Here is a 27,507-nt window from a genome sequence, read left to right on the forward strand (position 1 = left end):
CCAATTCATTTGAAAAACTGGCACTAATCATGAGCTGCAAACATATTTATGCAAATACATGGTCACGCCTAGTGGGCATTCCTTTGGCCTACCTTCAAGTGACGATTTCTTATGACAACTTCGGCGGTGGGTTACTTAGCCTATACCGTTTTGGTTTGGCGAAAACTAAGGTAGTGGCGCTCACAGGATTTCAAGGGGGAGGGGACCATACTGTTCTATGTAAATTGGATTGGCTAATATATATGTTGTGTGTTGTAGAAGAAAATAGGGGAAGGTACACCCGCATAGTAGTCGAATTCCTATCCGGAAATGCATGCAAACACATATTTCAAAGTGAAAATATACCGTGATGATAGTAACATCAGGTCTTCTGGTATCTTTTTGACATGCCAGGATTGTAGTCAAGTGTTTAAATACACTCTTCTTCAGCATGCTATTGAAAATTCGTGAAAGCATAGGATACGTGGGCGCAGCTACCTGCCAGTGCGGTGAAATGTTGAAGTGTTTTGGACATTTCAAAACTCATTCGAGTTGACATTTGAAATCATCGCGTAGATATATATTTTGATCGTGCACTTGTTCTATTTTCACGTTATTACTAGTATTTTTAAACTTGAGGCAAGATTACACATACGTCCTGTGCAACCGTACATGTTGTTCAAGTGTAAACCTCAAGTGCCCGAAAAGACCATATGAAGTGAATAATCCCTGAAAAACAAGAAGACTAATGTTCCCCTTTGCTTTTAAACTCTCTTTATACTTTATACAATATGGTATTAATTTGGAAGTGGCATGACATCCTAGAAGTAACTTTACAAACTTGTATCACTTACTTTTAAGCATCCTGAACTTAGGCATGGGAAGACGTGTGGGAGATAAAACTAATGGGCCATGGCGACACACGTTCAATAAATTATTACCTATATAAATGGCAATGTAGCTTATAGAGGTGAAGGAGACTATTTTTTTTCTCTTTTTCTGACCATTGGTTGGTACACCTGTTATTGGTTGGGGACAGGTGTAGCCATCAGTAAGGAGTCCTACTGAAGTGCAGGGGTAGCTGCACCCACGGAAGGTACACCATCTTCAGAGAACAATTTCGGTAAACTATCTCTAAGATATCCCTTTAGCTAATTGAGGAGAGGAAAGAATACCCTCACCAAAGTCAAATTCCAGCTCAGCATTAACAACAGAGACTTCAATGTCTGAGCTATTGATAACAACATAACATGTTTTGCAAAGACTGGTTTCTTAAAGAAGCAATGTTTTGGTCAATTTTTTCTCCCTCCAAAATTAACTGAATATAACCAAAGTAAGATTGCGATTGATTAAACTAAGACAATGTCCTACAATTTTGCATGTAAAGGTTAAATAATGAAGTCCTGAGAACTTTGTCAATTTGATCAGTTTTTCGTCATCCAGACACTTGAAATAATTGGTATTAATCTCATGCAAATATTTTGCTTCAATATTTAATATAAATCTTACTATTAATTGCTCATTAAGCTACATCGTTATGTGATTTTACAATGGGATAGCATTGAAAATATAAGCAGCAACTGCTCTAAATGCTGCTCTAAGCAAAAGAGATGGACGATGGCACACAACAGAAGACACCAACAAATGATAATAACATTGTTTCATTTATTTTAACATCTAAAACACCAACAACTGGTATGGACATGCCAACTCAATGATAAAATATAAAAGATGGATTGACAAAAAAAGGACCCTAGCTTTAATCATCAGCTCTTAGTGGCAATTCTTCAAAAGTCTGCATTATTACCATGCTGTTACTCTTAATTTCAATTACACAGCCTTCAAATTAATGGAAGTAAGCCGAGAAAACAAACTTACAAATTGTGGCATCCCTCCCCTATCCTCCCTATGGCAAACCAGTATATGTACAAAAACATGTCATTTCTGCAGTATGGCTGACTGATATGATAATATTCACTGCAAAGAGATGTGTGTGCTTTTCTAAATGTAATCAAATTTAACTGGAATGAAATTGTTCCTCCTTACTTTTAAAATGTATTCCGAGTATGGTTTACAATTAACATTCACCAAACACAGGCAGAAAGAAATACTAAACAGTTCAGTTTATATACAGTTTCCTTTGTACAATCAGCAGGTTTTGTTCTTTGCAGACATTTACCAACCACAACTTATCCACCAATTTCATTCTGTAGATATTACAAATAACTAACTCTACAGACATTGTGACAAATGACCATGTGCTTGCTTTGGGTTTATTTACATGACAAGCGAGTGTGTTGCCAATGATCTTAAACATAAAGATACCCAAAAAAAATTGAAGGACAAGTAACTTTTATCTTGTGCCAATATCAGTGACAAAAAAATGCCTGTCATAAGACAGCCATGATAATTCAACAAGGTAGCAGAATGTCCCTTATTTAGTATGGGCGACCTCTCCTGTCATTTCTGCGATCCATATCCCTCGTGGGTCCACCTCCTCGGCCACCACGGCCCATGAAACCACCCCTGCCGCCACCTCTGTCTCCACCTCGTCCACCGTAGAAGCCTCGTCCCCCTCTCATACCACCACGGTCACCGCCACGACCCGAGTATCCACTTCTACCTCTATCCATACCTGCCAAAGACAAACACAGAAGATAATAATAACAGCAAACCCTTAAACAGCACCCTCTGCCCTCTACTGGGGTGGAGGAGGGCTGAGTATACAAAACCTTAAACCCTTAAAGACAAACACAGAAAATAATAATAACAGCAAACCCTTAAACAGCACCCTCTACCCTCTACTGGATGGAGGAGGGCTGAGTATACAAAACCTTAAACCCTTAAAGACAAACACAGAAAATAATAATAACAGCAAACCCTTAAAAGGCAACCTCTACCCTCTACTGGGGTGGAGGAGGGCTGAGTATACAAACCCTTTTACCAAGACACCACAGGCTAAAACTTCCTTCACACACAAGACTAGAGAGAGGGCGAGTTTAGTTATGACATCATTTGGCCACATCGTGTTGTCGTTCATCATTTTATTGCTACGTATGTTCTATGTACTGTATTTGCAAATCATGCTCAATCTAAAATATTTCAAAATTCTTAGTCAAGACCAAGAATAGAGGTTTTTCTCTATTTTTCTCCTTTAACCAGACCATGTGGGAACCATTTTTAACTTGAAAATTACAATGGCATTGGTTTCTGTGTTAACATGAAATAAAAGAAAGAAAAGAACAACGAAGAGAAAGAAAAAGGTAGCGGCAGTAATGAGCTAGATGCTTCTTCTCAGCTGTAAGAGGCAGTTGTTTTTCACAAACATCTCCATAATACAAGTTAACGATGCTACTTGGGATTTCATCTCCTTTAAGACAGTCCACATAAAAGCATGACCCCCTCCTCCTCTGCGATCAAGAAAATGACCATCACTTGTATTGATGCTGCAGGTAGTTAACCATTCTCTTTTTTTTTCTACATACAATCATTCAAGTATATCACTTACCAGTGGCGGCGGAACCGGGGGGGCTCAGCCACCCCAATGAAAAAGTTGAGGGGGCAAATGCATGATAAGCCCCCCCAATATTTACCAAGGCTCCGAAACGTGCATCTGCCCATTTTTCAATGCATACTTGTCGATCTGTCCGATGCACACTTATACTATATAGGTGTAATAATTTTAGTAAATGCTGGGGGGACCCTCGGCCCGTCCCCTGGCTATAGACCACATTGTCACCCAAACCGCGTCTTCACGCCCCGTGAAAAGTGGAAGCAGTGAGTGTGAGTACCGGTAAGCGCAACACAACTTCATCTTAGGACAATGACTTGCCTCATTTCAGCCAGTTCTCCAACATCCCTTACTCAGTGGCGGAGCGTCCATACAGTCAGGGGGCGGATGCCCCCTCACCCTGACGGACTCAAATGGACTGCTGGCGCCCTTTTCAGCTTTTCACTACTTTTTACTTATTCGCGATTATTGACTATTTTATTGCGCTCTCATCTACCTATTGACATTTGTCATATTCTGTTGGTGTAATTTTCCGACAAAATGGCGACGACACCTATTTATTCTCCGTTAATCTGCAAATTAGCAAGGCTCGGAAAGGGTCATTTCCTGCAATCTATAGAGTATCTTTACTCAAAAAATTTCTGTACGCTCCGCGCCAACCTGTGGTGGCGCTCCGCTTAGATAGTGTCGAAAGCGCCCTACAGACCATTCTTGCCCCACCCCGAGTGATAGCTACACTCTTAAAACACCATCGAATATACATATTACAATGTTTTTACAGACTTTCTCGTGCAATCTGAGAAATTGCAGGCTTGAGACCCATATTTTAGGGCTAGGTATTCGCAGCATAAAACACTCGGGAAGTGCCGTTTCCGGCCATCTGGGGGTTTGAAAAAACCCAAAATTTTCTTGTACGCTCCGCGCCAACCGATGGTGGCGCTCCGCTTAGATAGTCTCCACACATTAGCCCCCCCAATAATTTTTCCGTTCCGCCGCGCCTGTCACTTACCCATGCCACCACTATCACCACCACCAGGCTTAGGGGCTTGGCATCTGTTACAGTTTTGTCTCCAGCCAAAGTTCACATTTCCACAAGGTCTGAAATTGAAAGAAACATCCCGTTTTGTGAATTTTTCAGAAACCGAACGCATCGCTTGCTTTCTTATTGGTCAAAATTATTTTGCATTGAATAACTTAGCATTTCAACATCACAATTTTCACCATCATCACCATAAAATCATGGAAATTCTGTGAACAGCACAAGTTAAAAGGACATTTGACATGTGATGGCTACTAAATTCATTCCCTGACAACACATGCCATATAGGGTACATCACTTACATCTCTTCTACTTATTAATCCCACCAATAGATGACACCTGTTCTGCATGATTTCACTAATAGCTGGGTGGATGCACGACAGTTTAGCACATGCACAATGTTCTAACAAGCAGATTGGAACAATATTGGTCAAGTCTGTGTAGAAAACTGGAATTTCATACAGACCTGTGTGAATCTGTACTGACTCTTTTACTTGCATTCCCAGTACACTTGTAGTAAACATGGGAGCATGCAATCTACAAATTGATTCCTAACAATGAATACATATATACATACCCTTTATCTGTATCGTTCTGGCATTCCCAATCACCCTCTCTCCTGGGTCCTCCTGGGCCGCCACCACCACGTCCCATACCACCACGACCTCCACGTCCACCATCTCTGTCGCCTCCACGACCTCTGTCACCTCCTCGGAAACCCCCACCACGACTTCCTTTAACAAAAACAATTGCAACAGATTTAGCATCACTGTGATATTAAATTAGGTAAAAAAAAGAAAAGAAGAAAGAGGAAAGAAGATTTTATGATACAGGACTTACAAAAGATTCTGCTGCCAGGTGCAATTTTAAAGCAGTTGTATGTTTTTGATCGTCTAATTATATATATATATATATCAAAATATAATTGTATTTTCATCAACTAAGATATATTCCTAGATATATATATTTCTTTTTGGCCATCATAGTACAATGAGCACACACACAATTTTTTTAAATGTCAATATTACTCCCAAGGTTGAAATTGAAACAGTTTGACTTTTGAGAAAAACCTCAAAAAGTCAGGCTAAAGTGCTATCAACTTATGAGCTAGACTTGAAGAAGCTGCTTTAAGAGAAACTAGGTTAATCATGACATCCTTCTAAGTTTAAAGAACTGCTATGTTGAAGTAAAAGGACCTTGTCAAGATACCTTGGGGAGTACCTGTCCATCATGAAACACATCCTTCCCTCCCCCCCACAGTGAAATGCATAAATATAACCATCTGAGAAGAAGTTTTCCTTTATGACAAGTCTACTGGAAGTCATTAATGCCTACCCTCCTCCTTTGACGAACATGCTATAGGAACAAACTAAAATTTGCCTCAAAAGTAAGTTTGTATCACCTTGAGAAAGCTAGTTCACTGTGAACAATTTAAACTTTTAACAAGAACTGATTCTCCCACATAGAATATAGTTTTTCCTAACTGCCTGGTGAAGTTATTCTTCCTCCAGGGGTATCTTGATAGATCAATGATGGTGAGTGGGCTTTATTTCTCCTTCAGGCCTAAATTTGACAGTGTATTATTTTGACTGATTTGGTGAAACGCTACACTCCAGCTAGGGCATTTCGGTCCCAAAGTCATCTTTCTCTAGTCATTCCTTGTACTAACAAAGTCACATATGGAGATTGTTCTTTCAGTGCAGCAGGTCCTAAACTCTAGTTTTCTCTTCCTCATCACTTGAGAAATGTAACATCTATTGACACTTTTAAGAAGCATTTCAAAACTTATCTTTTAAGGCTTGAGTATGGGCATTAATCTTATTCGTTGTTTTATTCACATTACTGTGCCCATTTTTATAGGCATTTATATTTTTATGTTCTTTATTGTGGTTTACAATCTTGTCTTATATCATTTTTTACTTTTATTGCTGACATTGTTATTACTTTTAGGTTTTCTTAAGTTTGGTAATTTCATATTCCAGATATTGGTTCTTTTGTACAGCGCCCTTGAGCATGTTTTATTTCATGATAACTGCACTTTAATATATGGTGTTCATTTATATTTTATTTATTATGTATAAGAGTTTTGTGCAATGATCATTATGGAGGATAAATACAATGTTCTGTTCATCTCTCACCTCTGCCTCCTCGGAATCCTCCAATGGGGATATTCCTGGTGGCTAGCTGCACCTTGATGATGTTCTTGTCGAATTCCTTGCCTAGAAGGAGAGCAAAGAGTATCATTAACATACAATTCAGTAGAGCGTGGTGGAGGGTTGGCTAAGGCGTCCGACTCGTGATCCAAGGATCGCTGGTTCGACTCCTGCTTAGTTCATTATGTTGTGTCCTTGGGCAAGATGCTTCATCTCACTTGCCTCTCTCCACCCAGGGGTTAAATGGGTACCTGTGAGGTCACTTGTGATTGGGCGCAGTATATAACTGCAGCCGCCTGGTGGGATTGTCTCCGGGACAGGTTATCACTGAGCAGGGGTAACATATTGTCTGTGGGCGCTTTGAGACCTATTGCTGGTACAAAGCACCACTATATAAAAGTGGTATATTATTATTAATTCTGTCGTGTTCTAGGGAAATTCAGTTATTTCGACAAAACATTAATAATTTCTTGGGCTCAACCATCCAAAAAACAAGAAGACAATGTACCTTTTCAACACGTCTACCTAACCCAAAATTAATTACAAATTGGTATATATTTTGACATCTTGCCATATAACACTACCCAGACAGTCAGTTAAAACTCAGCTAAGTGTGTCTTGTTAAAGAAGTATAATGAATCTTACCGTTGAACCAATCAATCGCTGAATTGGCAGTGTAAGGGTCATCGTAGGTTACCGTTGCCTCTCCCTTGGATTCTCCATTAGGAGTCCTGTAGATCCAAATCTTGGGTCCATTCCTCTTCTTATCAATCTGAAGAGATGACGTGAGGGGGGACGGGAACAAGAAACTTTGATCAAACTTCATAGGCATTTCAAACAATTTTTACAGCTCGAAAGTGTACTACATTTTAACGGAAGGGACAGATAGCTGCTAAAAACCTGAGGGAGAATGCTGGTATTTTCATGTATGTGATGCTTAATGCCTTGATGTATACCAACCATGTGATAATCCTGTCTTATGTATGTAGAAACCTATGTACATACCAAGTACCCACAGTATGTATATGGTCTCCATTAGTAGATTAATAATCATGAATTATACCTACACAAGTTAACATATTCACCTTTACCCCCAAACCATATTTTTGTAGGCAAAACGACAATTTAGGATATTTTACATCTTAGAACAGTGGTGTCAGAAAGAATGTCTTCTTCTTTGCTCTAATATGAACACCCCTGCCTCAGAAAAATACACCTTTCATGGAAATGACCGTTGGAAAACCATTTCTAACCAAAAAGAAACTAATTCATCGATAACATGGTAACACCGTCTCTAATTTTTCAGATTACACTAAACAGCAGCATCAGAACTACCAGCAAAACATAGCATTCCCTTGGTACAAGTTATAGTATCTGGGATTTTGCGCTATATAAGCACGGGCGTAATAATAATAATAATCTACAATAAAGGATTTCAAAAATGTCACAAATTCCTGAGTGAGGAAAGAAGACAAGTGCGAGCGCATCCAAATCTCGCGGGAAATTGTTTCGAGTAGCGACCGACTAATAGTCCGTCCAACTTAGAGACTGACCTTGATGATTCCGATTGCACCAAAGAATTTGATAAGATCTTGTTCTCCAGCAGACTTGGGCAGGTCACTGATGAATATCGTATCCTCCAAGACCATCTTCTCTTGATCTGGTAAAGATGGTTAAGATGCAAATGAAAATGTTGGAAGGAGAGAAGGTAAATCATAAGACTACACATTGCTCATTCTTGTCAAAGTTAATAAGATCTTACCAACATGGCCAACAAAACTGTAAATTTTTGGTAAGAAGAGATCCAGACAAAATATACCGAGACAAAATGAATAAAACTCTGGAGGAGCCCAACCGTCTACAGTTCTTAAATGAAAAAATTATTTTCAAAAATTAGCAGCCTATCACGCTTTTTTTTTGGCCATGACATCACCTGATAAATGATTTTTGAGGGAGAGTACATGATAGTGAACAAATCAGGAGTAACAACGACTAGTAAGTAACACAAGGACCTTGACGGAAGCCGTTGGAAACCCTGTCCTCTCGGCTTAAGAAATTGCTAACACCGACAAGTCACAATGAAAAGATTTTAACATTCAAACACCTTTAAAATGTAACGGACATATAAAATTCAACTTTACCTCCTCCACGGTCGTCACCTCCCATTGGGCTGCGATCTGTTAAAAGACAAAAGACGAAAGATAGTTTTATGGACTGAAGGAGACCGACAGGTAGATTACAATATAAAATGGTCCGAAAGAACAAAAGCAGATCATAATACACAGGAAGAGAGAAACATCACAATCATTTAAAATAGTGGCTTTTTTCTACATACTTTGTGTATTAAACTGTATTTTTGTAGAGCGACGGGCTATCAGCCATGCTCATTTATAAGTACACAACTGAAACATTTACACAGGCACTGTGCATTACAATAGTATTGGCATAAATAAAGCAAAACAACAACATTTTTAAAGGGTTACACATACATGACTTAAACATCTTGTCAAAAAATAGTTTTTTAAAAATGTTGCAAAAGCTTTGAATTGATGATATCACATTTCTGCTAAATGTTTTCCTTAAAAAATTAACACTCTTTAGATGTTTCAACTCAAAAATATGAACAATTTAATGTGTTAAAACGTCCTTATTGTCCAGCATATATATTTATATCCATGCTGACAAGATGTTAAAACACACAATCCCAAGGCTAACTTAAGGAAATTTAAAACCAAGCTCCTATTTTATACTCATTTCAGTCATTAGCATACAATTCTTATCTGATATGAACTATGACCCTTAAAAAAAAAACACCTTGAAAATACAGAGCAAACAACCGAGCACCTATAACACATTATGTAGAGATTGAGATCGTTGCAAAAATACTTGTCTTTGCCTTCAGCACCAACGTTTTCCACTACTTCACTACTACTCTCGATAACCAATTTTAATCTTGTTGCAGGTTTTCTGCTTCAAGCTCCAAAAAGCTGTTACACCTTTTAATCACAAAAAGGAACAAAAAAAAAATATAGTACCATGTTTAACTTGTAATACCAGTAACCACCCTATAGGCCATATTTTTATATAAGGCAAGTCATGTGACATTAGAACCAAACCACAAAATATTGAGAAAAGTATTAAAAGCAACTTTGCAGATAGGTAAATGTGAGAGATTACGCCTTAAAAAGAAAGATGTTTTTATTACTTTTGCTTTTAAATGAACCACCTACTTTCAAAGCATGAGGAGCAGATTTCAATAGCACACACTTTGCTGTCTCATTCTGTCTCCATTTCAATACTGACGCAAGCCATTTACAATTGACTGAGAAGAGTGATGATTTGAAGCTGGAACTATAAGGCTTTGTATCTGCATACATTAACTCCCTTAAAGTAACTTGAAATGTTGAACTTTTCGTGTAATATGAGTAAGTGACCTCAGGTAACTCACGCAAACAACCATGTACAGAACCTTGTCAGAAAGATTGGGTACCTAACCTTGTCAGCAAGATTTGGTACTCAACCTTGTAAGAAAGATTGTTAGTTTTCTTTTAATGAGTGCACTACTAGAATCTTAACAAAGCAGTTACCCTGGCTTTGTAAGACTAACTTCACTCCCCGGTAATTTCAAATGCGTCTAAGAAGTGATAATTGGTAATGAACCTCTGCAAAACTTTTAAATCAAACCTCAGGCTACTGAACTGCAGTTTATAGTCCTGTTAATACATTCTGTAGGACACACACTTCAAAATCCTTAATACTCTGGTTTATACACTTAAAAAGTTCAAAAAATGCTGAATCGTTTCTGGGATACTGAGATCACTTTCCTGCGATCCTGTGATTTAACTCGTTGTTATCACTTTTCACAACACAATTGGTGGGACTCAAACACCACCTTCGTTACCTATTAAGAAGTCTTTTGATTCTGGAAAAACCAAAATGGAATCCAAAATCACACAAAGTACCACTCCAAGACTAGGGTTTCTACTTAGTGCAAAGTAACCTTCCATTGTTTGCAAAAATTAACCATTTGGACTCCTGGCATTATTACATCTTTGTGTTGGCTTTCGACCTCCAAGTGTGATGGTTAAGAGGTATTGGAAGGGCAGTTCATTCCACAGTATTGGTCCTTTATTCACTAGCATTCACTAAGATCCAACAGTCTGAGAGATGGGTAGCCATAGAATTATCTCCCTGCCATGAGGACACTCTATGAGATCTGGATGTGTGTGCAGCTTTTTCCTGATTGTCCAACCGACCGCCCTCCAAAGCACATCAATCTGCAGACGTCACATCTTCTGACTTCTCTGGGTCCCATGAGAGGTAGAGCTTAACGAATCCACCAGTGAGATCTGGATGTATGCACAGCTTATACCTGATGGTCCAACCAACCGACCTTTAAAGCTCCTTGTAACACAGTTAGTGTTAGCGCCCCAAAGTCCATCCATCTGACTGGGTACAAGGTCTTCCAAGGTCTTCTGACTTCTCTGGGTCCCATGAGAGGTATTGCTTATCGAATCCACCGATGAGATCTGGATGTATGCACAGCTTATACCTGATGGTCCAACCAACCAACCATCCCAAGGTCCATCAATCTGAATGGGTCCAACATCACATCTTCTGTGGGTCCCATGAGTGGTATTGCTTAACGAATCCACCGATGAGATTGCATGCCACAATATAGAGATTGAACTCATGTGCAGGATGGGAGAGCACTGTATCATTTTAACAACCAATAACTTTCAGTACACTTGTAAAAATTCATTTTCACCAGCCGTGCAGGGTAAGCCTGACATTTGCTTCCTGACATATATCAGCTTATCACAATTTCCATGCTACTGTACCTTATATGCAGGACAAAGTGATTCTAGAATTATAGGTAATGTATTCTCTGTGTATTAGCTTGCAGCAATATCATCATCCATAATGAACCGGGGTCATATGCAGCAAAGCTTTTTAGTGTGCTGTACCTGACGTGAAATCCATCTGTCCGACCTACGACAAGATTGGACGCCACTACCAAAATATGTGCTGGGGAAATGTCCATGACCCAATTGATAAGCATAAGTTGAAAACTTGATAGCGTGAATGTCCATGCAGCGGAAACTTACAGTATTACTGACGATTACGCTCAACTTGACAAACATTGGGAGAAAAATCTCCCAGTTGGAAAAAAATTATGACAAGGTAAACGCTCACCACTGAAATGTCTGCGAAACGATATATTTGTAGTATCCGGTGTCTACCAAACACTTTTGTATTCTGCTTTAAGCACATGTAAAGTGGTGTTCAGGATATCTTCTACAAAAGTTAACCTCTCTTTCTCTGATATTTTGCCAGTACACGGTGACCCATCTACTTCCATGTCGTTCTCAAAGAAAAACAAGGAATGTCATTTTCGTTCTGTGATTCCTGACGAGCCCGAAGTCCAACAACTTCCTTGTATGTGCATATCCTTCATATTACTGCTAGAAGAGCTTAACACTACAAGGATAACCTTCACTTCTTTTGTAACCTATTTGTCAGAACGTACAGCATTAGCCAGTTTATTGTGATGCATTCACTGTACACTATACAGTTCGTACCTGTTATATTCACCCGTATGAATATTGGGCAACGTAAAATAAGAAAAGAGTTCTTAACTTGTGTCTGGAGACATCCGCACAGGGTTTCACACCTTTTGTAAAACATCCAAATAGTTTTCTTTAACCGCCACAGAATACCCCAAAAACGAATAACACTCACAATAATGAGCTAATACAGTTAACCCACATCAATGGTTTCTTTCAAACTCCATAGCAACACCACCAGTACATCTTTGTGTCAACATGACTAGTTTTCCTTGTGTCTGTACAGTCAACACACTTGTCATATTGCAGTCACCCAATGTTTGTACTGTGCAAAATTCTTTCCAGTGACACTTAATCATTGTAACTGCGATTTGTAAGAAACGATCGCTCGTTTTTATCACTTCCTACTGAGTGGAAGGTACACGTCCGTTAGAAAATAGCAATGTACCCTTAAACGAACGTTACGTAGAACTTAACCTGTGCGCGTATGTCAGACACAATGTGTCATGTTTTACACCGAAGAAAACCGATCCTGTGGAATGAAGTGCATGTTAGTGATAACGTATAAATCTTGTTCTAGCTACTGTAGTACCTTAGATTCAGCTTAATGGGATTTTGAAGGGTTTAATCACACAGTACTCCTGCCTTCACACAAGTCTCGAACTATTGCCGTCCTATCATTCGACTAAGGGTTTTAACTACATAGCTTGTCAGTATTGTTTGACTTTTCGAAAAATGTGACACAGAACATATTCTTTCAGTATGGACAAATGAGGTTTTGAAGTGACTGACAAGCTATGTCTCATAACCCTTGGTAAGGGATAGTTAAAATGGCCTAAACAGAGATATACCAAAAGTTGTGAAATATTACTCATAAGATAAACATGAACCTTAAGTGTACAACAATCCTTCCCATTTACAACCACAATGTACAGTACCAAACTTAAACACTGATCTAAGCTGTTTTATTATTAATAGAAGAAACCTTTCCCATTGAACCCTGTCATTTACTCTTAACTTATGATTCCAATTCCAAAGCAGAGACTCTGTCCTCATAAAATGCAACGCTTCAACGGAGGAATTTTCAGGTGAAAAAAACAGACTATCCACCCCTTCTCCTCCTCCCCTGATCACCAAAACGTCAGCCTATTGGTTGATTGCAACCAATAAAACCACCACTTACCAAAAGGTTTGAATCCCCCACCACGTCCAGGTCGATCTCTATTGGTAGGAAGGAAGGAATGAAGTAGAACTTGATAGAATACATATGTCTGCCACCTGGGAACCAGCTGGGATCAAATGCGAGAGTAACAGCTCTGGTTCTCACCACTGGCAGGTAAAATAACCGCTGCAAGCTGAAACACCTTTTTTTGTTTGTTAAAATACTTATACTCTTGCATCTATATAAATATAAACACTGCATTCAATATACTAATGCAGTTAGAAGGCACAACACAAAACTCTGTTGTTTACACTACCATTTCATACACACGACAAAAGTTTGTAAGTTCCACACTTGGCAACAATTGATGTACAATCATGAATGAGAAGTACAAAAGATATTTTAAGGACCCTATTATGAACCACTGCTGAAAGGATCATTTTGATGTCCTGTATGCTTTCAGAATTTGCTTAAACATAATTTTAATATCTCCCGAGAATTGATTCGCTGTTACTTATTTTACTTCTTACGGTCCATTTGCAAAGGACCTACAGAGAATACCCCAAAGGGTGGTTAACACCATAGTCACGATAGACGTAATCCTAACAAAACCCATCGCAGCGGTATTTTCAACCGGGGAAACCCAATTGAGCACACACTATTAACAGCAAGTTACTTAGGCATGAATGTAAGCACAAATGTTGCACAAGTTTGACTTATGCTCTTACAGTAAAACCTCTACAAATAAGGAACCATAAGAGAAAAAAGAAAAAAAGAGAAAAAAGAAAAAAAAAAGAAAAGAAGGGCAACACCAGAACCACTAAAGAGTTTCAAATTGAACTCATAGTAAACACTTTTCGATAAATGGAAAGTAGCACATCTATAGAAATCAGTGTGTTACTGTACCACTCAGGAAACTACTTAGCCCTGGCTGCCAGCATAGCAGATTTTCAATTAATGTACTCATATCCATACATCCTACAGAGGGTGCAATGAAACAAAACAAAAACACAATACAACCAACCACTGAGTGAAGCAGAGATGTTACTCACAAAACCAAACATGCAACAATTAATGCAGAATGAACTAGAAACCATGACAAAGCGAAACATATTGTTTTTAAGGCTGAGACCTTATAATGTCTATGTATGGTGATTGGATTAGCATGGAGAGAAAGGCAATATAAAGACATGTTCTGCATGTGAAACCCTCATTAAAAAGACTGAATTGTAGAGTATAAAGACCCCTATGGCATATCCAAATCATAATTTGTTAGTGAAAGACTGGTTTACAACCAACAGGACATTTGTGAAGAAAGAAAGAAAGAAAGAAAGACAAAAGGAAAAACAAAAACATCACAAAATAGTGATATAACTAACTTGGTTAATACAAAGTGAAAGGGAGGGGGAATATCAAATTACTACAAGGAAGCTGGTTAAGTTAGAATAGTGGCAGTGCAATGAATAAAACTGAGAAATAGACCACTCATACTCCTTAGTACAAGCACAGAAGAGCATTCCATGGGGGGATGATGGAGCAGTTGGAGGAAAACGCTATATCACTTTGGATTTAGTCCTCCTCTCATCTAACGAGAGAGCTAATTTATTTGGAAAAGCAACATTTCATGCAATACAATCTCACCAGTATACTTATGTATAACCTGAATCAGTGCTGTGTACATATATTGTATGTGCTTCCATTCAAATGCATTATGTAACCCAAACATCCATTTTAATTTCGAGTATATGGTCTATCCCAGAGGCTTTCATAAATCCTATGTGAAAAGGCAGTCTCTTAAGAACGTCGTCTATCGGGCCGACCAAGTCGTACCATTGGTAAAACTTTCAAACAATACTTGAAAATTGTGTAGACTCACAGTATACAGTAGCACACAGAAAGACTTGCAAAACTGCTTGCATTCCCTTCTCCCATTATCCAAAAAAAAACATTGCTAAAATCACAATATAAAGCACTAAGAATTAACCGTTCAATCGTATATACTTCTATGGTCTTTGTAACCTTGACAGGTACTTTCATAGCCCTTCTGATCTTCGTTTCACCCTGAATAACTTAGATTCTTATCAACTAAGAACCATATCAACTCCATAACAACCAACATAACCTACATTACAACCATAACAACTAAGAACCAATCTAAGAACCACATCAACAGAGGCTGAAATTTGTTGGCACTAGCATGCCATCACTGCTACTCTTAATTAAGGCTACTTGTTTGTTAAGGTTCACTTGAGTGAAAATTCAGTCCTAGTTTTTCTTGTGGCTATAATCTAGAAAAGTTTGAATCATAAATGTTTAGGTGTAATCAACCAACTTGGGCCAAGATTATGAAAAGCAGCTGGCCATGAAAAATTCATTATTATTTGTGATGAAAGAAAGTATATGATTTTAAACAGAGGTTAGTTTGGCAAAAACAATAACAACAGACCCACCAATTTAAATTGATAGAGCAAAACATGAAACCTTCTAGAGTAAACTCTCCACCACAAATATAATTTCCTCTTGTTTTTGCCTCAAAACTTCTTTCTTTCTTAATTCCAGCCACATTAATCTTGACGATAACAATATGAACTCGCTTGAATAACTCACTCTATGATCAAACTCTTATAATTGCAAAGTAACAATTTAAAATCATTCTCCAAATGATGTAATTAGTGGCGAGTAAACCATATCACTTTATTGGTTCAACAACATGCAACCCTATGCTCACCCATCAATCTACCCAAGATAAACATACACCATGGTTCAGACCAGACAATGTAAACATATCACACTGGAGTCTCACATACAAAACCAACTATCCATACAAACATTCCAACATTTTTTCAGCCAAATAAACCACTCACTTCACTTGGTTAAAAAATTAAATCGGTAGATAAAAATCTAAAAATAGGTAAATAAAACTCTTAGCATGTTTTATAACTTAAGGAAAAGAGTGTATCTGAAAAGAGAACTGGTGAGAGATTAGCAAACAAATGAAACTTTCATTTTGTGGGACCTAAAGTTTAAATAATCAAAATTGCAACTTATTTCTTCGGCAATGCCTATTAATCTGAATCTGCTTAATTGGCTATGGTAAAGAAAACAACCACCTACACTCATTTTAGGGTACTTGAGGCATATTTCCTCTAAAAATGAAAAACAAACTGGTATTCAAAAAATTGCCCACAAAAACATTAATCAATCTCATTCCACCAAATTTTTGTGATTATCATGCATTCTGGTGATAACCTTTAAAATTACCTCAAATTGAAACCATTGAAAACCTGTCACCTCCTGGACAAACCCTTGTCCAAAATATTCTTTCACAAGAATGCACGTCTGCAGACATGGAAGTAAGTGAATCGGTAACACGGACACCATTTCTCAGATTAATTTAACAACTATTAACGTGGATACTCTTTTATTTTTGCACCAAGAAGCCAAGCCATCATACCCCATACCTTCTGATTTAAACTCGGCTTTTATCCATGTACTGACACAACCTTCATTCGTAACAATTTCTGTGAGGTCACAAATTACCAAACAGAAACACTTTCTTGCAATGTCCCAGCTGCAATGTTTTGACGGATTCCAAGAACTTTTGGTAGTCACACGAAAAGTGTACCCTTATGAATTACGTGGACGCGATTCGTTTCGGTTACACGCTCTGATACCCCTAGCTGTCATAAAACCTTTGGCTTAAGTTTGTTGGCTATTTATTGTATTAACAGATTTATAAAATGGAATTACAATTATTTATCGTGACGTCAACAACTTTTGAGGCTCATAAACCCTGATATAAAGCTGTTTGCAGTTACTACTACCTCAGTAACCTTTCCTTACAGTAGCTGGATAAGTGAATAATATGTTAATCAACACTTTTGTAAAACTCTGTTCCTTGAATATTTTGATCCATATATCTTCCACTCTTGTCAAGTGAAAACACATTTGCCTTAAGTTGTTGGTTATTTATTGTATTAACAGATTAATAAAATGGAATTATATATTTATCCAGATGTCAAAAAAGTGACTTTCGAGGTTCATTAACCCTGATGTAAAGCTGTTTGCAGTTACTACTACCTCAGTAACCTTTCCTTAGCTGGTTAAGTGAATAATATGTTAATTCAATACTTTTTGTAATACTCTGTTCCTTGAATATTTTGATCCATATATCTTTCACTCTTGTCTAGTTAAAACAATCCCTTTTGAGGGGTTCAATATGTTAATTATGCACATTGCAACTGTCTCTTGAGACTTTGTTGATCTGAATGGTAACTTACATTGATAACACACACCCCTTTCTGTTGTTAAACAACCACCTATGCGATCTGTGGCATAAAAATTTGGCGCTCCAGGTATATCCCTTTTCTCTTCTCCCTTTATTTTCCTTCTTGATTTAATAATGTCCTCCTTTTACCAATGAATTTATGCCAAAAGTTGAGAAAATTTATATCCAAGGAGGAGCTTGTCACACCCATTAAATCGCTTTTAATGACAAACCTCCTGAGCCACAGAAGCCACCCCAGCGATGATAATCCAGACATACCGAACTCCTCAAAGGCTTCCCAGGAAATGACAAAGCAGTAAGACCTCGACCATTAACACTTTGTGTGGTTGAGATGCAGGAATTCAGGTGTGGACATGCATGACCATCCCATACTGTCTTCATTAACACTCAAGATTCCTTGACACCCCATTAAAATTTCTCCTCGTTAAATTAAAGTGACATTTCAAAACTTCCTTGTCCCAGTTTGGCAATACGCCAACAAATTAAACGTGTACTTTGCATGTATTTATGTATAAAACTAATTTTACTGAAATTTGTCAACATATAACCTGTCAATTACTTGCTTATTAGCTGACCTTTTATTGCAAAAAACATATATATATATTTTGAACAGACTTGGCAAGTAGTTGAAATAGCTGTTACCAGGTTCTCAAATGTAAATTGGCACCTTGGTTGAAGTTCGACACGGTACAATGATCAGCTGTGTGATGTTAATATTTTTATTTTATTTTCTTTTTTTTATATCTTATTTCTGTGCTATATTTTCCTCTTTATCCTTAGAATTCCCAAAAATAATTCCTATGGTTTCATCATTGTTATGGTTCTGGTGTAGTAAACCCCTTTTGCCCAACCCAAGAAAGTTAAGTTGACTGCGGCTGGTGTAATACGGAGTATGGGATACTCTCCGCAACTGAGCAAATACTCGGTTTGATATTAGGTAGCAACTTATTAATGGCTTCAAGACATGCTTCGTAGGTAACTACAAAGACGTAAAGCTTACCTCATTCCACCAGAGTCACCTCCACGCCCTCCTCTAAAGCTCCGGTCCCCACTGTCTCCTCCTCTATAACCACCTGAATGGGCCAAAAAAAAAAATTTCGTTACAATTTTGTTCATCCTGTTATTGTTTAAACCTTTTTCTCTTTAAGGTTACATAAGTCTACATAATGGGTATCAAAATTAGATCATGTCAAATCAAGGACTCCCTTTAATGGTTTGGTGAGATGTCCAATTCACAGCAAGATTGCGAGAGATACTTGCAGGATTCATCAGCTGAGTGGATCCCATGCAGAGGTAATATAAAAATTCAAAGTCTACAGTAACAAAGTTTCAGTAAAACAAAGATTGGCAGCATTTAAGGACAGCAGCTGGACGAGGAACGTCCAGACACGTAGACGCCTCATCCACCCAATGGGTCCTAATGTTTCATATGTGTGTATTTAAGATCCTCCTGCAAGCAGGTACTAGCGAAGACCGAAGTCAGTCTCTTACATTCACATTTAACGTCCATGATTATGAATTGTCAACAACTCTGTAACTGGACAACATACATTAATCTTGGAGGGACTCGAACCGGGGACCTTATGATTGGAAGGCACCGGGGTTAACCACTGAGCTAACACTCCTTGGTCGGTCGCATTGATGGAATAATCAAACTTGGAATCACTCAGGATGCCAGAGGTCAACCTACCTGGTCGGTCAGATGATCCCCCATACCTATCTGAAGGAGGACCACGACTTTCGTATCCTCCACCTATGCCAGCGAGAAAGAAATATGAAAGACAGAAGCAACTGTTATAGTGTGTGATGATAGTGTGCAGTACTACACTGTTTGATCAAACCTGTTATAGTGTGTGATGTGCAACTGTTATAGTGTGTGATGATAGTGTGCAGTACTACACTGTTTGATCAAACCTGTGCTAGATATGAATGAACAATCAGTGAACACTTAAATGAAAGATAAATTTGATTATGTTAAAGAGTAGAACAGCAACATTTTCATATTAATAACTTTAGAGGGACTGTTCTTATTTGTCGTAAAATGATCTGATTATAGCCTCATTTCTTATGTAATATGGGTGGACATTTAATCTTTAAATTGCAACCTTTTTGCCCGATCCATCCCCTCTATTTTAGGGTCCACTGACAAGTGGAACATATATAAATATATATATATATATAGTTTTCTACTCACCACTTCCTCCTCCACTTCCCCCTCCCCCTCCACTGCCTCCTTGGCTGTAACTTCTCTCTGGTTGGCTGGATCCATAACCACCTTTGGAAAAAAATATCTAATATGTAACTAAGAGTAAACTAGTGATGGAAACAAATATCTGCTGAGACTCCTAAGATGTTCTTGTGAGGTACTCAAATGTTCACCTGTTTTTAAAATATTGCAATTAATTTCAGGGTTGACAGCAAACAACAAGAAGAGCGAGCGTGTTGCTTCCTGACGCAACGTTTTGCACGGCGCAAAGACTTAGGCTTTGAACAGTTTCTAACTTTTAAGTTCAAAGGTAGTGTGACAGAACCTGCTCGCACTGAGAGGCAACATTTAGCAAAAACACATTAATCTCTTTTGACAGCACATGCTCAATTAAGACAGGAATAAGCGGGAATGCTCTTGCTCAAAATTTAACCACAGTAGGAAACTTATCATTTATTGCCTGTTTTTTTTTTTAAATTCTCTTGCTCTTTCATAAAGGAGACATTCCTCAAGTTAAATGAAACTACCTTGTGAAGATGATCCATAACCACCGGAACTTCCTCCTCCTTGGCTTCCTGCAGGCAAAAAAACAACAACAGTACTAATAAATGCAATGATAATAATTATTACCTATGCAGTCATCTGTTTGATGCATAAAACCAACCACTTGCAAAAAATTCTTTAGACCTTCCACAGCATTCCTGATGACGATTTAACTAGTTTATTGACTGTGGCGTTTATGGCTAAAAAAGGATTCTATGATTAAATTCCCTCTTTTCAACTACACAGCATTTTGTAATGGCTTAATGTTCATAAACTACACTTGTTTCGGTCTTGGCATTAATACCATATATGCCGCTAAACCTGATACACAAAAACGTCTTTGATCCTTCCGCAAATCACACACACAGTGATATGTTCGTAGATGAAATATCTGCATCTGCCATCAGTACCACACACTAGCAAGATTTTTTTAACAATTTGGATACCTTGGCTGCTTGAACGCCCCCCTTGGCTGTACCCATGGCTGCCCTGAGATTGGTACGCACCACTGGATTGGTCTGATTGCCCATAGGAAGATGATCCTCCACTCTGGCCATACTGAGGCTGTGAACTGTTGTAGCCTCCTGTAGATGGTGCTGCTGGCTGTTGGCTGTAACCGCCAGGCTGAGGAGTTGTCTGTTGTTGCCCATAACTTGGGGCACTGGACTGACCACCGTAGGCTGAATTTGAAACAATTTACAAGTATGACAAAAATCTTTTTTTAATGGAATGAACAAACTTCCCATGGATCAAGTGATTATAAAGTCTTAAGAACTGTTAGTGGTGAGTAAAAGGCATCTAAGGACAGTTACAGTATGAACAGAAAGTGTGGGTAGGGGTAGGCTAATTCAAGCAGCTTAAAATACAATATCTAACCAAAATCATCACATTAATGTTACAAATTGTTTCATGATGTACATTGTGACTAAGAGGCCTTAATGTAATGTGTGCACAGTCACGTACTGCTGGGTACAAATGATGATGATGATGACGCACTTATACTAAAAGCCGTCTGGAAGCAAATCTGGGTAGTGAATTCGTTTCTATATGGGCAAGGAAGATACCACAATGTTTACAACTTTGGTCTTCGGGCTATCAAAATCTCACTATAAAAAGCCCGATGGACTACAACTTTTGAGAAAACTTTGTTGAGAAACGGGCAGCTGATCCTGGACATGTCCTTTGGGTTGTCAATTGGTCCGTATGTTCTTAGTTATGTCCAATACTGTAATGAACACATTTCAGTAAGCATGCACGTTCACACAGACATTTGTGTTTGTTCGTTCGTCGCGTGGGGACCTAACTAGCATTATAAATATGCCCTGGCGACATCTCTTACCAGGTTGTGTGGTCTGCTGATAGGCTGGAGCAGCCTGGCTGTACTGTTGTGGCTGCTGTCCATAAGCTGCAGCAGCAGCCTGTGGCTGTTGTTGTGTAGTCTGGCTGTAATCATAACTCCCTACTTGCTGCGGTGTGCTGTAATCCTGCAAACACATAAATCATGACAGAGTGATTAACAACAGACAGAACAGAAACATGGATTCAAATGTCAAAATATAACATCACCCACCTTTTGGTAAGGAAATCTAACTTAATACCTTTATTCAAAGCATCAAGGATAGGGATTACTGACTGTCCTATATACAGTTCTGAAGTTGTTAACCTTTTTCGATGGAATAAAGGGGAATAATCTAGTGCTAAAATTTGGTGTGTGTTAGTACTCAGGTTTCTGATTTTTACTTTAGAAGTTTTTAAATACTGAAAATGAATAGAATAGCATGCCTGGCTTTAAACCAATTGTCTGAAATCTGTGGGGTTTTGGCAGACATCTAACAAATTCATCTACACTTTTCAAAACTGGCTGACATAGATCGATATACTTTTTAGTGTTTGCAACATGGAAGTCACAAGCTACATTCATGCATTGTAAAGGATGGGTGATTTGCAGACATCCAACAAATATCAACTACACTTTTCAAACTGGCTGACATAGATCGATATACTTATGACTGTTTGTAACATGGAAGTCACAAGCTACATTCATGCAATGTGAAGGATGGGTGATTTAGTGGTTTGCAGACATCCAACAAATATCATCTACACTTTTCAAAACTGGCTGACATAGATCGATATACTTTTTAGTGTTTGTAACATTGAAAGTCACAAGACTACATTCATGCAATGTGAAGGATGGGTGATTTGGTGGCACGCTGCTAGCTCAGTCGTTACGGGAGATCCTGGTCCGTGGGCCTTAAAGTTCACAGACTGTTGCTTTGAACAATCAACTTACCTGCTGAGAGTACTGTCCAGTTTGGGCTGCAGGCTGAGCATAGGATGCAGCAGCCTGTGTGGCTGCAGGCTGTTGATAAGCTCCTTGTTGCTGGCCATAATTGTACCTGTGGCAAAGAAAAGAGAAACAGTAAGTAAAACTTGAGCTAAGCAGAAACCTGAAAATAAGTGGTCATTGGTAGAACAGCAAAGTAGCAAAAACCAATGTATATGTCTATTATACATAATAGCCTGCCATTTAGGTTAATTTTAAAACTTACTAACACACCTGGCCAAAATATGCATAAATTTGTGTAAATCTGCTACGTTCTATTGGTGGCATACACTACTTGTATTCAAAAGTAAGTATGGTGCCCCAAATCATAGATGCCTAACTTGCAGCCACCAATCTTACACTTAAGGAATTTATACAAAGACAGGCACTGACAAAATTTTTGCAAAAGATCAAACAGAAAAATTAATTCAATTAGTAGGGCATGAAGTGTCCTTCCTGGAAATTCAACTATTAATTACTCCTGAGTTAGAAGCAACCAAATACACGATTAGTCAATGTGTCAATTGTGTGTGCAAATGTCTATGTCGGACAAACAAAAAGTTTGTATTCAAAGACCTTCATAGTGCAATGGATGGTAGTAATCCACAATGTTGGTGTTAAAAATGGAAACAAATGTGCATTTAGCTAATACACATTAAGGGAAACAAATTACATTATATTGTACAGCATATACTTTTTTGGTTTATTAAAGTGCTGAAATATTTGCTGCTTGTGGAAAGAGTCACTTTTTTACACGTATGGCAGTTTGCTTCTATATCAGTTTAGTGATCGTTATGCTATGAACGGTTTCAGTTGTTTTCCGCATACGTTACTTTCCGCTGATTACTTTCCGCTGAAAAAATTCTTCTGCGGAAAACACCTTTTTTTCACCTTCCTGTATACTATATTTTTCGCATATTTTAGGATACCAAATTCAGGCAGGATGATTAAAATAACATGAGAAAGTATCAAAGAACGTCGATAAAGGATGGTTAGACTGAGTTCATGTCAGAAAAGTTAAGCTGCTTATAATACAGAGGAGGCTTGGGGGTGTGTAATTAGGGATTATTAAAGAAGTATGTGGTGGTCGGCTGATAAAAGGGCAAAGGGACACCCGCGTTATGAAGGATTGACTATCTAATAAAGTATTAAAACTGCGGTCCGCGTAATGATAGTTTAAAAAAAAAAGTTGTAAAAGGCGGTATCTTTGATTTTCGCTGGAAATGGCTGTATAAGTAAGGGCTGTTTTAATAGTCGAACATGCATTTTGCACCACCTTTCTTACGAGTTACATCTAAAATCATGGCCGATTTATCCTGTTACAGTTAAATCCTATCTTCTCCACCTTCCTAAATCATTCCATGTGCCTAATTAATTCAGTAAGTTATTCTGTCCCTCCAAAAAAAAAACGTTACTTTCCGCTGAAAAAAAAACGTTGTTTTCCGCTGACAAATTTGTTTGCGGAAAACACTGTTTTGTTTCAGCGGAAAGTAACGTGTGCGGAAAACAACGGTACCCGCTATGAACTTACCCAGCAGTTTGGGCACCATAAGCTTGGTATTCTGTTGGGAAATAAAAAAAAGAATAAAAACTTTGCAAACCATGAAATGTGTTTGCTGGTTATACCAGCAAACATACAATATATTCCAATATATACTTGAAAATTGTCGCACAAATGTTGAAAATTGGCCTGGCATGGATAAGTTAAGACTACAGTACATGGTATAATGGTACAGGAATGAAAATAAGTGTCCACAGCCTATAAGCTTCAAATGCTCTCGTGGAAGTTTTCATTATTTACAATCACAATAAGTCAAATTCCACTCCACATCATGAAACATTAGTTTCCTAGGGTAAAAGGGTGTAGGCCTCATCGTTACGTTCAGTGCTATCCACATGAAGTACCAACATTAAGTTGGCCTAAAATCAGTTTCCAAAATTGTTCTACATCCAAGTGCTGCTTCTTCTCTGCCACAACTTGACAACACAAGGATATCTGTCAGAAGTAAAATGTAATGAAATCCTGAACGAAGCTTAGAGTTAGACAAGGCCCTCTAGTTTAGAAATAAAAGATCATGCTTCTCTCATATTAGGTTTGCATACTCCACTAAATATTACGGTTTAAAGAGCTCAGGGTATTTTCAGATTTTGTATAGGTAATGTGTTGGTAGGCCTAGCCTATTCTTTAAGTGTAGAACAGGCTAGAACTGAACTTGTACTGTCTTATTGAAAGTATTAACTCTGTGCAGTTGGGTAAGCTTTGTGTAGATACTAGGTCATTGAATGAAGATGAAGAAAAATAGAACAATGTTAGTGTTAGCATTCTGTAATTGTTCAAGTGGCAGATAAAACTTGGGGCTAGGCGTAATAAATACAATTTCTGTGTGCAATGTTATTTCCCTTGCCGACCTGTTTGACAACATCCATTGTTAACTCAAAGTGGTAAAGATACAGCAGCTGAATGTACAGTGGTACTTGTTCAACATAACATGCATTGCATTGGTTTTTTTTTCCTGTCTAACAAAGAACTGTTCACAAATACGACAACTGAGATCATTAACATAGGCCTAAGCTGGTTTCAGTTGTTTTCCGCATACGTTACTTTCCGCTGAAAAAATTCTTCTGCGGAAAACACCTTTTTTTCACCTTCCTGTATACTATATTTTTCGCATATTTTAGGATACCAAATTCAGGCAGGATGATTAAAATAACATGAGAAAGTATCAAAGAATGTTGATAAAGGATGGTTAGACTGAGTTCATGTCAGAAAAGTTAAGCTGCTTATAATACAGAGGAGGCTTGGGGGTGTGTAATTAGGGATTATTAAAGAAGTATGTGGTGGTCGGCCGATAAAAGGGCAAAGGGACACCCGCGTTATGAAGGATTGACTATCTAATAAAGTATTAAAACTGCGGTCCGCGTAATGATAGTTTAAAAAAAAAGTTGTAAAAGGCGGTATCTTTGATTTTCGCTGGAAATGGCTGTATAAGTAAGGGCTGTTTTAATAGTCGAACACGCATTTTGCACCACCTTTCTTACGAGTTACATCTAAAATCATGGCCGATTTATCCTGTTACAGTTACCAATCTTCTCCACCTTCCTAAATCATTCCATGTGCCTAATCAATTCAGCAAGTTATTCTGTCCCTTCAAAAAAAAAACGTTACTTTCCGCTGAAAAAAACGTTGTTTTCCGCTGACAAATTTGTTTGCGGAAAACACCGTTTTGTTTCAGCGGAAAGTAACGTGTGCGGAAAACAACGGTACCCGCCTAAGCTAGACCAGTTCATTATGCATCTCTCAAGCAATGGCTACCATTAGCACTTAGCAGGGCGTTGCATTTTTAGTCTAGACCAAAATATAACCTTCAGTCCTGTTGCGAGAGGCTTGATTCGAAAAAAAGGCAATAACGGAAAACGAAATTAGACGCTAGGGTAAATTTAACGTGAAAAAAAGTGTGACAAAATCTGTGTTAATCGTTAGCATGCTTAGGCTAGGGTATGCCAATACAATTTGATCAGTAGGCTACCATGCCTGTTGCCTTAACAAAGAATAAAGACTTGCAATTCAGTTGTAATCCTCCACATTTTAAGCGAAGAAATTTTGTAGAAGACTTACACTAATACCACTATAAATTTTTTAAACGATATGCATCTGATTTGGGACGCTTTGAAAATTGTTGACTAAGAAAATTCGAAATCTTACGGTTAGCTCCAGAAGCCATTGTTGCAATTTGGTAGGTGACGCTGACAAAGTGGTATAAGCACGTGATCAGGAGGGCGCTAGATCTATATATAGTACAGAGCCGTGTATAGAGACATACGGCTCTGATATAGTACGCAGAGCCGCATATTTAGATACGCAGGAGCCGTACGCATGAGCCGTTTACGGCTCTAATAGTACGGCTATGATAGTAGGGTTCTTTTTTGTAGAGGAACTCTAATACTTCGCAGAGCTGTATCAAAATATACGGCTCTGATAGTAGGTGGAGTTCCTTTAAAGGAACTTAGTAGTACGCAGAGCCGAAATATACGGCTCTGATAGTACGTAAAGGAACTCAACAGTAGGCTCTGACAGTACTGAAACCTGAAGGTTACGTCACTTGTAAACAAACCTCTTCACTCAGTAGTAAACAATTTTCGTACGCTGCTCACGGGAGGCCTAAAGGGGTCTAAAATTGCCTCAGTCGACCCACTATGCACCACATGTACTTGCATTGATGCTCTTCAACATGTAAGCCACAAAAAAACAAAACAAAAAACAGATTCTGATTCATAATATATCAACATAATGTTCTCCTATTGTATTTTGGCACTTTTCCTGAGGGCGGATTGATATAGACTCTAATAGGAGTATGCCACCATCCACTACGTTTCGTAGGTTGACTCACCCTGGCATGTATTTTGCTCTTCTAAGAATTTAGGTAGGAAAGTTGACTTCAGTAATTTCTAGACTATGAGGAAAACAGCAGCCAAAGAGTGTTTCAATTTCTCTCAGGAAATACATTACTGGGCCTACTATTATACTGATACCAGTGCGTCCAATCCAGAATTCTCTCGGAACATTAATTTATCACTCAACTTCGACGGTAACGTCCCATATCCAACATCATTACATCATCACGCGCGGATCCGAGGAGAGGACGGGTGGTGTCAATCTAGTAATTAGCACAAATTGCGTGTAGAACTAATCAGTGGCGTAGGAAGGTACTTTTGAGTGGGGGGGCTGAAGACTGATG

The 27,507-nt window shown here is 38.3% G+C and overlaps 1 protein-coding gene across 2 annotated transcripts; it reads right to left on the reverse strand.

Annotated features, from left to right (window-relative positions):
• Positions 1 to 1,630: 1,630 nt before the first annotated feature.
• On the reverse strand, positions 1,631 to 26,599 carry LOC139980542 (uncharacterized). 2 transcript variants are annotated; one of them, XM_071992262.1, is made up of 17 exons: positions 26,475 to 26,599; positions 24,303 to 24,333; positions 22,739 to 22,844; positions 21,788 to 21,932; positions 20,955 to 21,128; positions 20,433 to 20,480; positions 19,894 to 19,974; positions 19,390 to 19,452; positions 18,700 to 18,772; positions 13,433 to 13,470; positions 8,824 to 8,859; positions 8,236 to 8,342; positions 7,328 to 7,454; positions 6,668 to 6,748; positions 5,107 to 5,263; positions 4,500 to 4,588; positions 1,631 to 2,614 (listed from the first exon to the last, which is right to left on the reverse strand). In XM_071992262.1, exons 1-17 carry the CDS (start codon positions 26,491 to 26,493, stop codon positions 2,418 to 2,420), a joined length of 1,572 nt encoding a protein of 523 aa, XP_071848363.1. In that variant the 5' UTR covers positions 26,494 to 26,599; the 3' UTR covers positions 1,631 to 2,417. The 2 variants fall into 2 exon arrangements, with proteins under 2 accessions (XP_071848363.1, XP_071848362.1); XM_071992261.1 differs by having other exon boundaries at positions 20,895 to 21,128.
• Between the last annotated feature and the right edge of the window lie 908 nt (positions 26,600 to 27,507).

Source organism: Apostichopus japonicus, chromosome 15 (assembly GCF_037975245.1).
Source record: "Apostichopus japonicus isolate 1M-3 chromosome 15, ASM3797524v1, whole genome shotgun sequence".
Lineage (NCBI taxonomy): Eukaryota > Metazoa > Echinodermata > Holothuroidea > Aspidochirotida > Stichopodidae > Apostichopus > Apostichopus japonicus.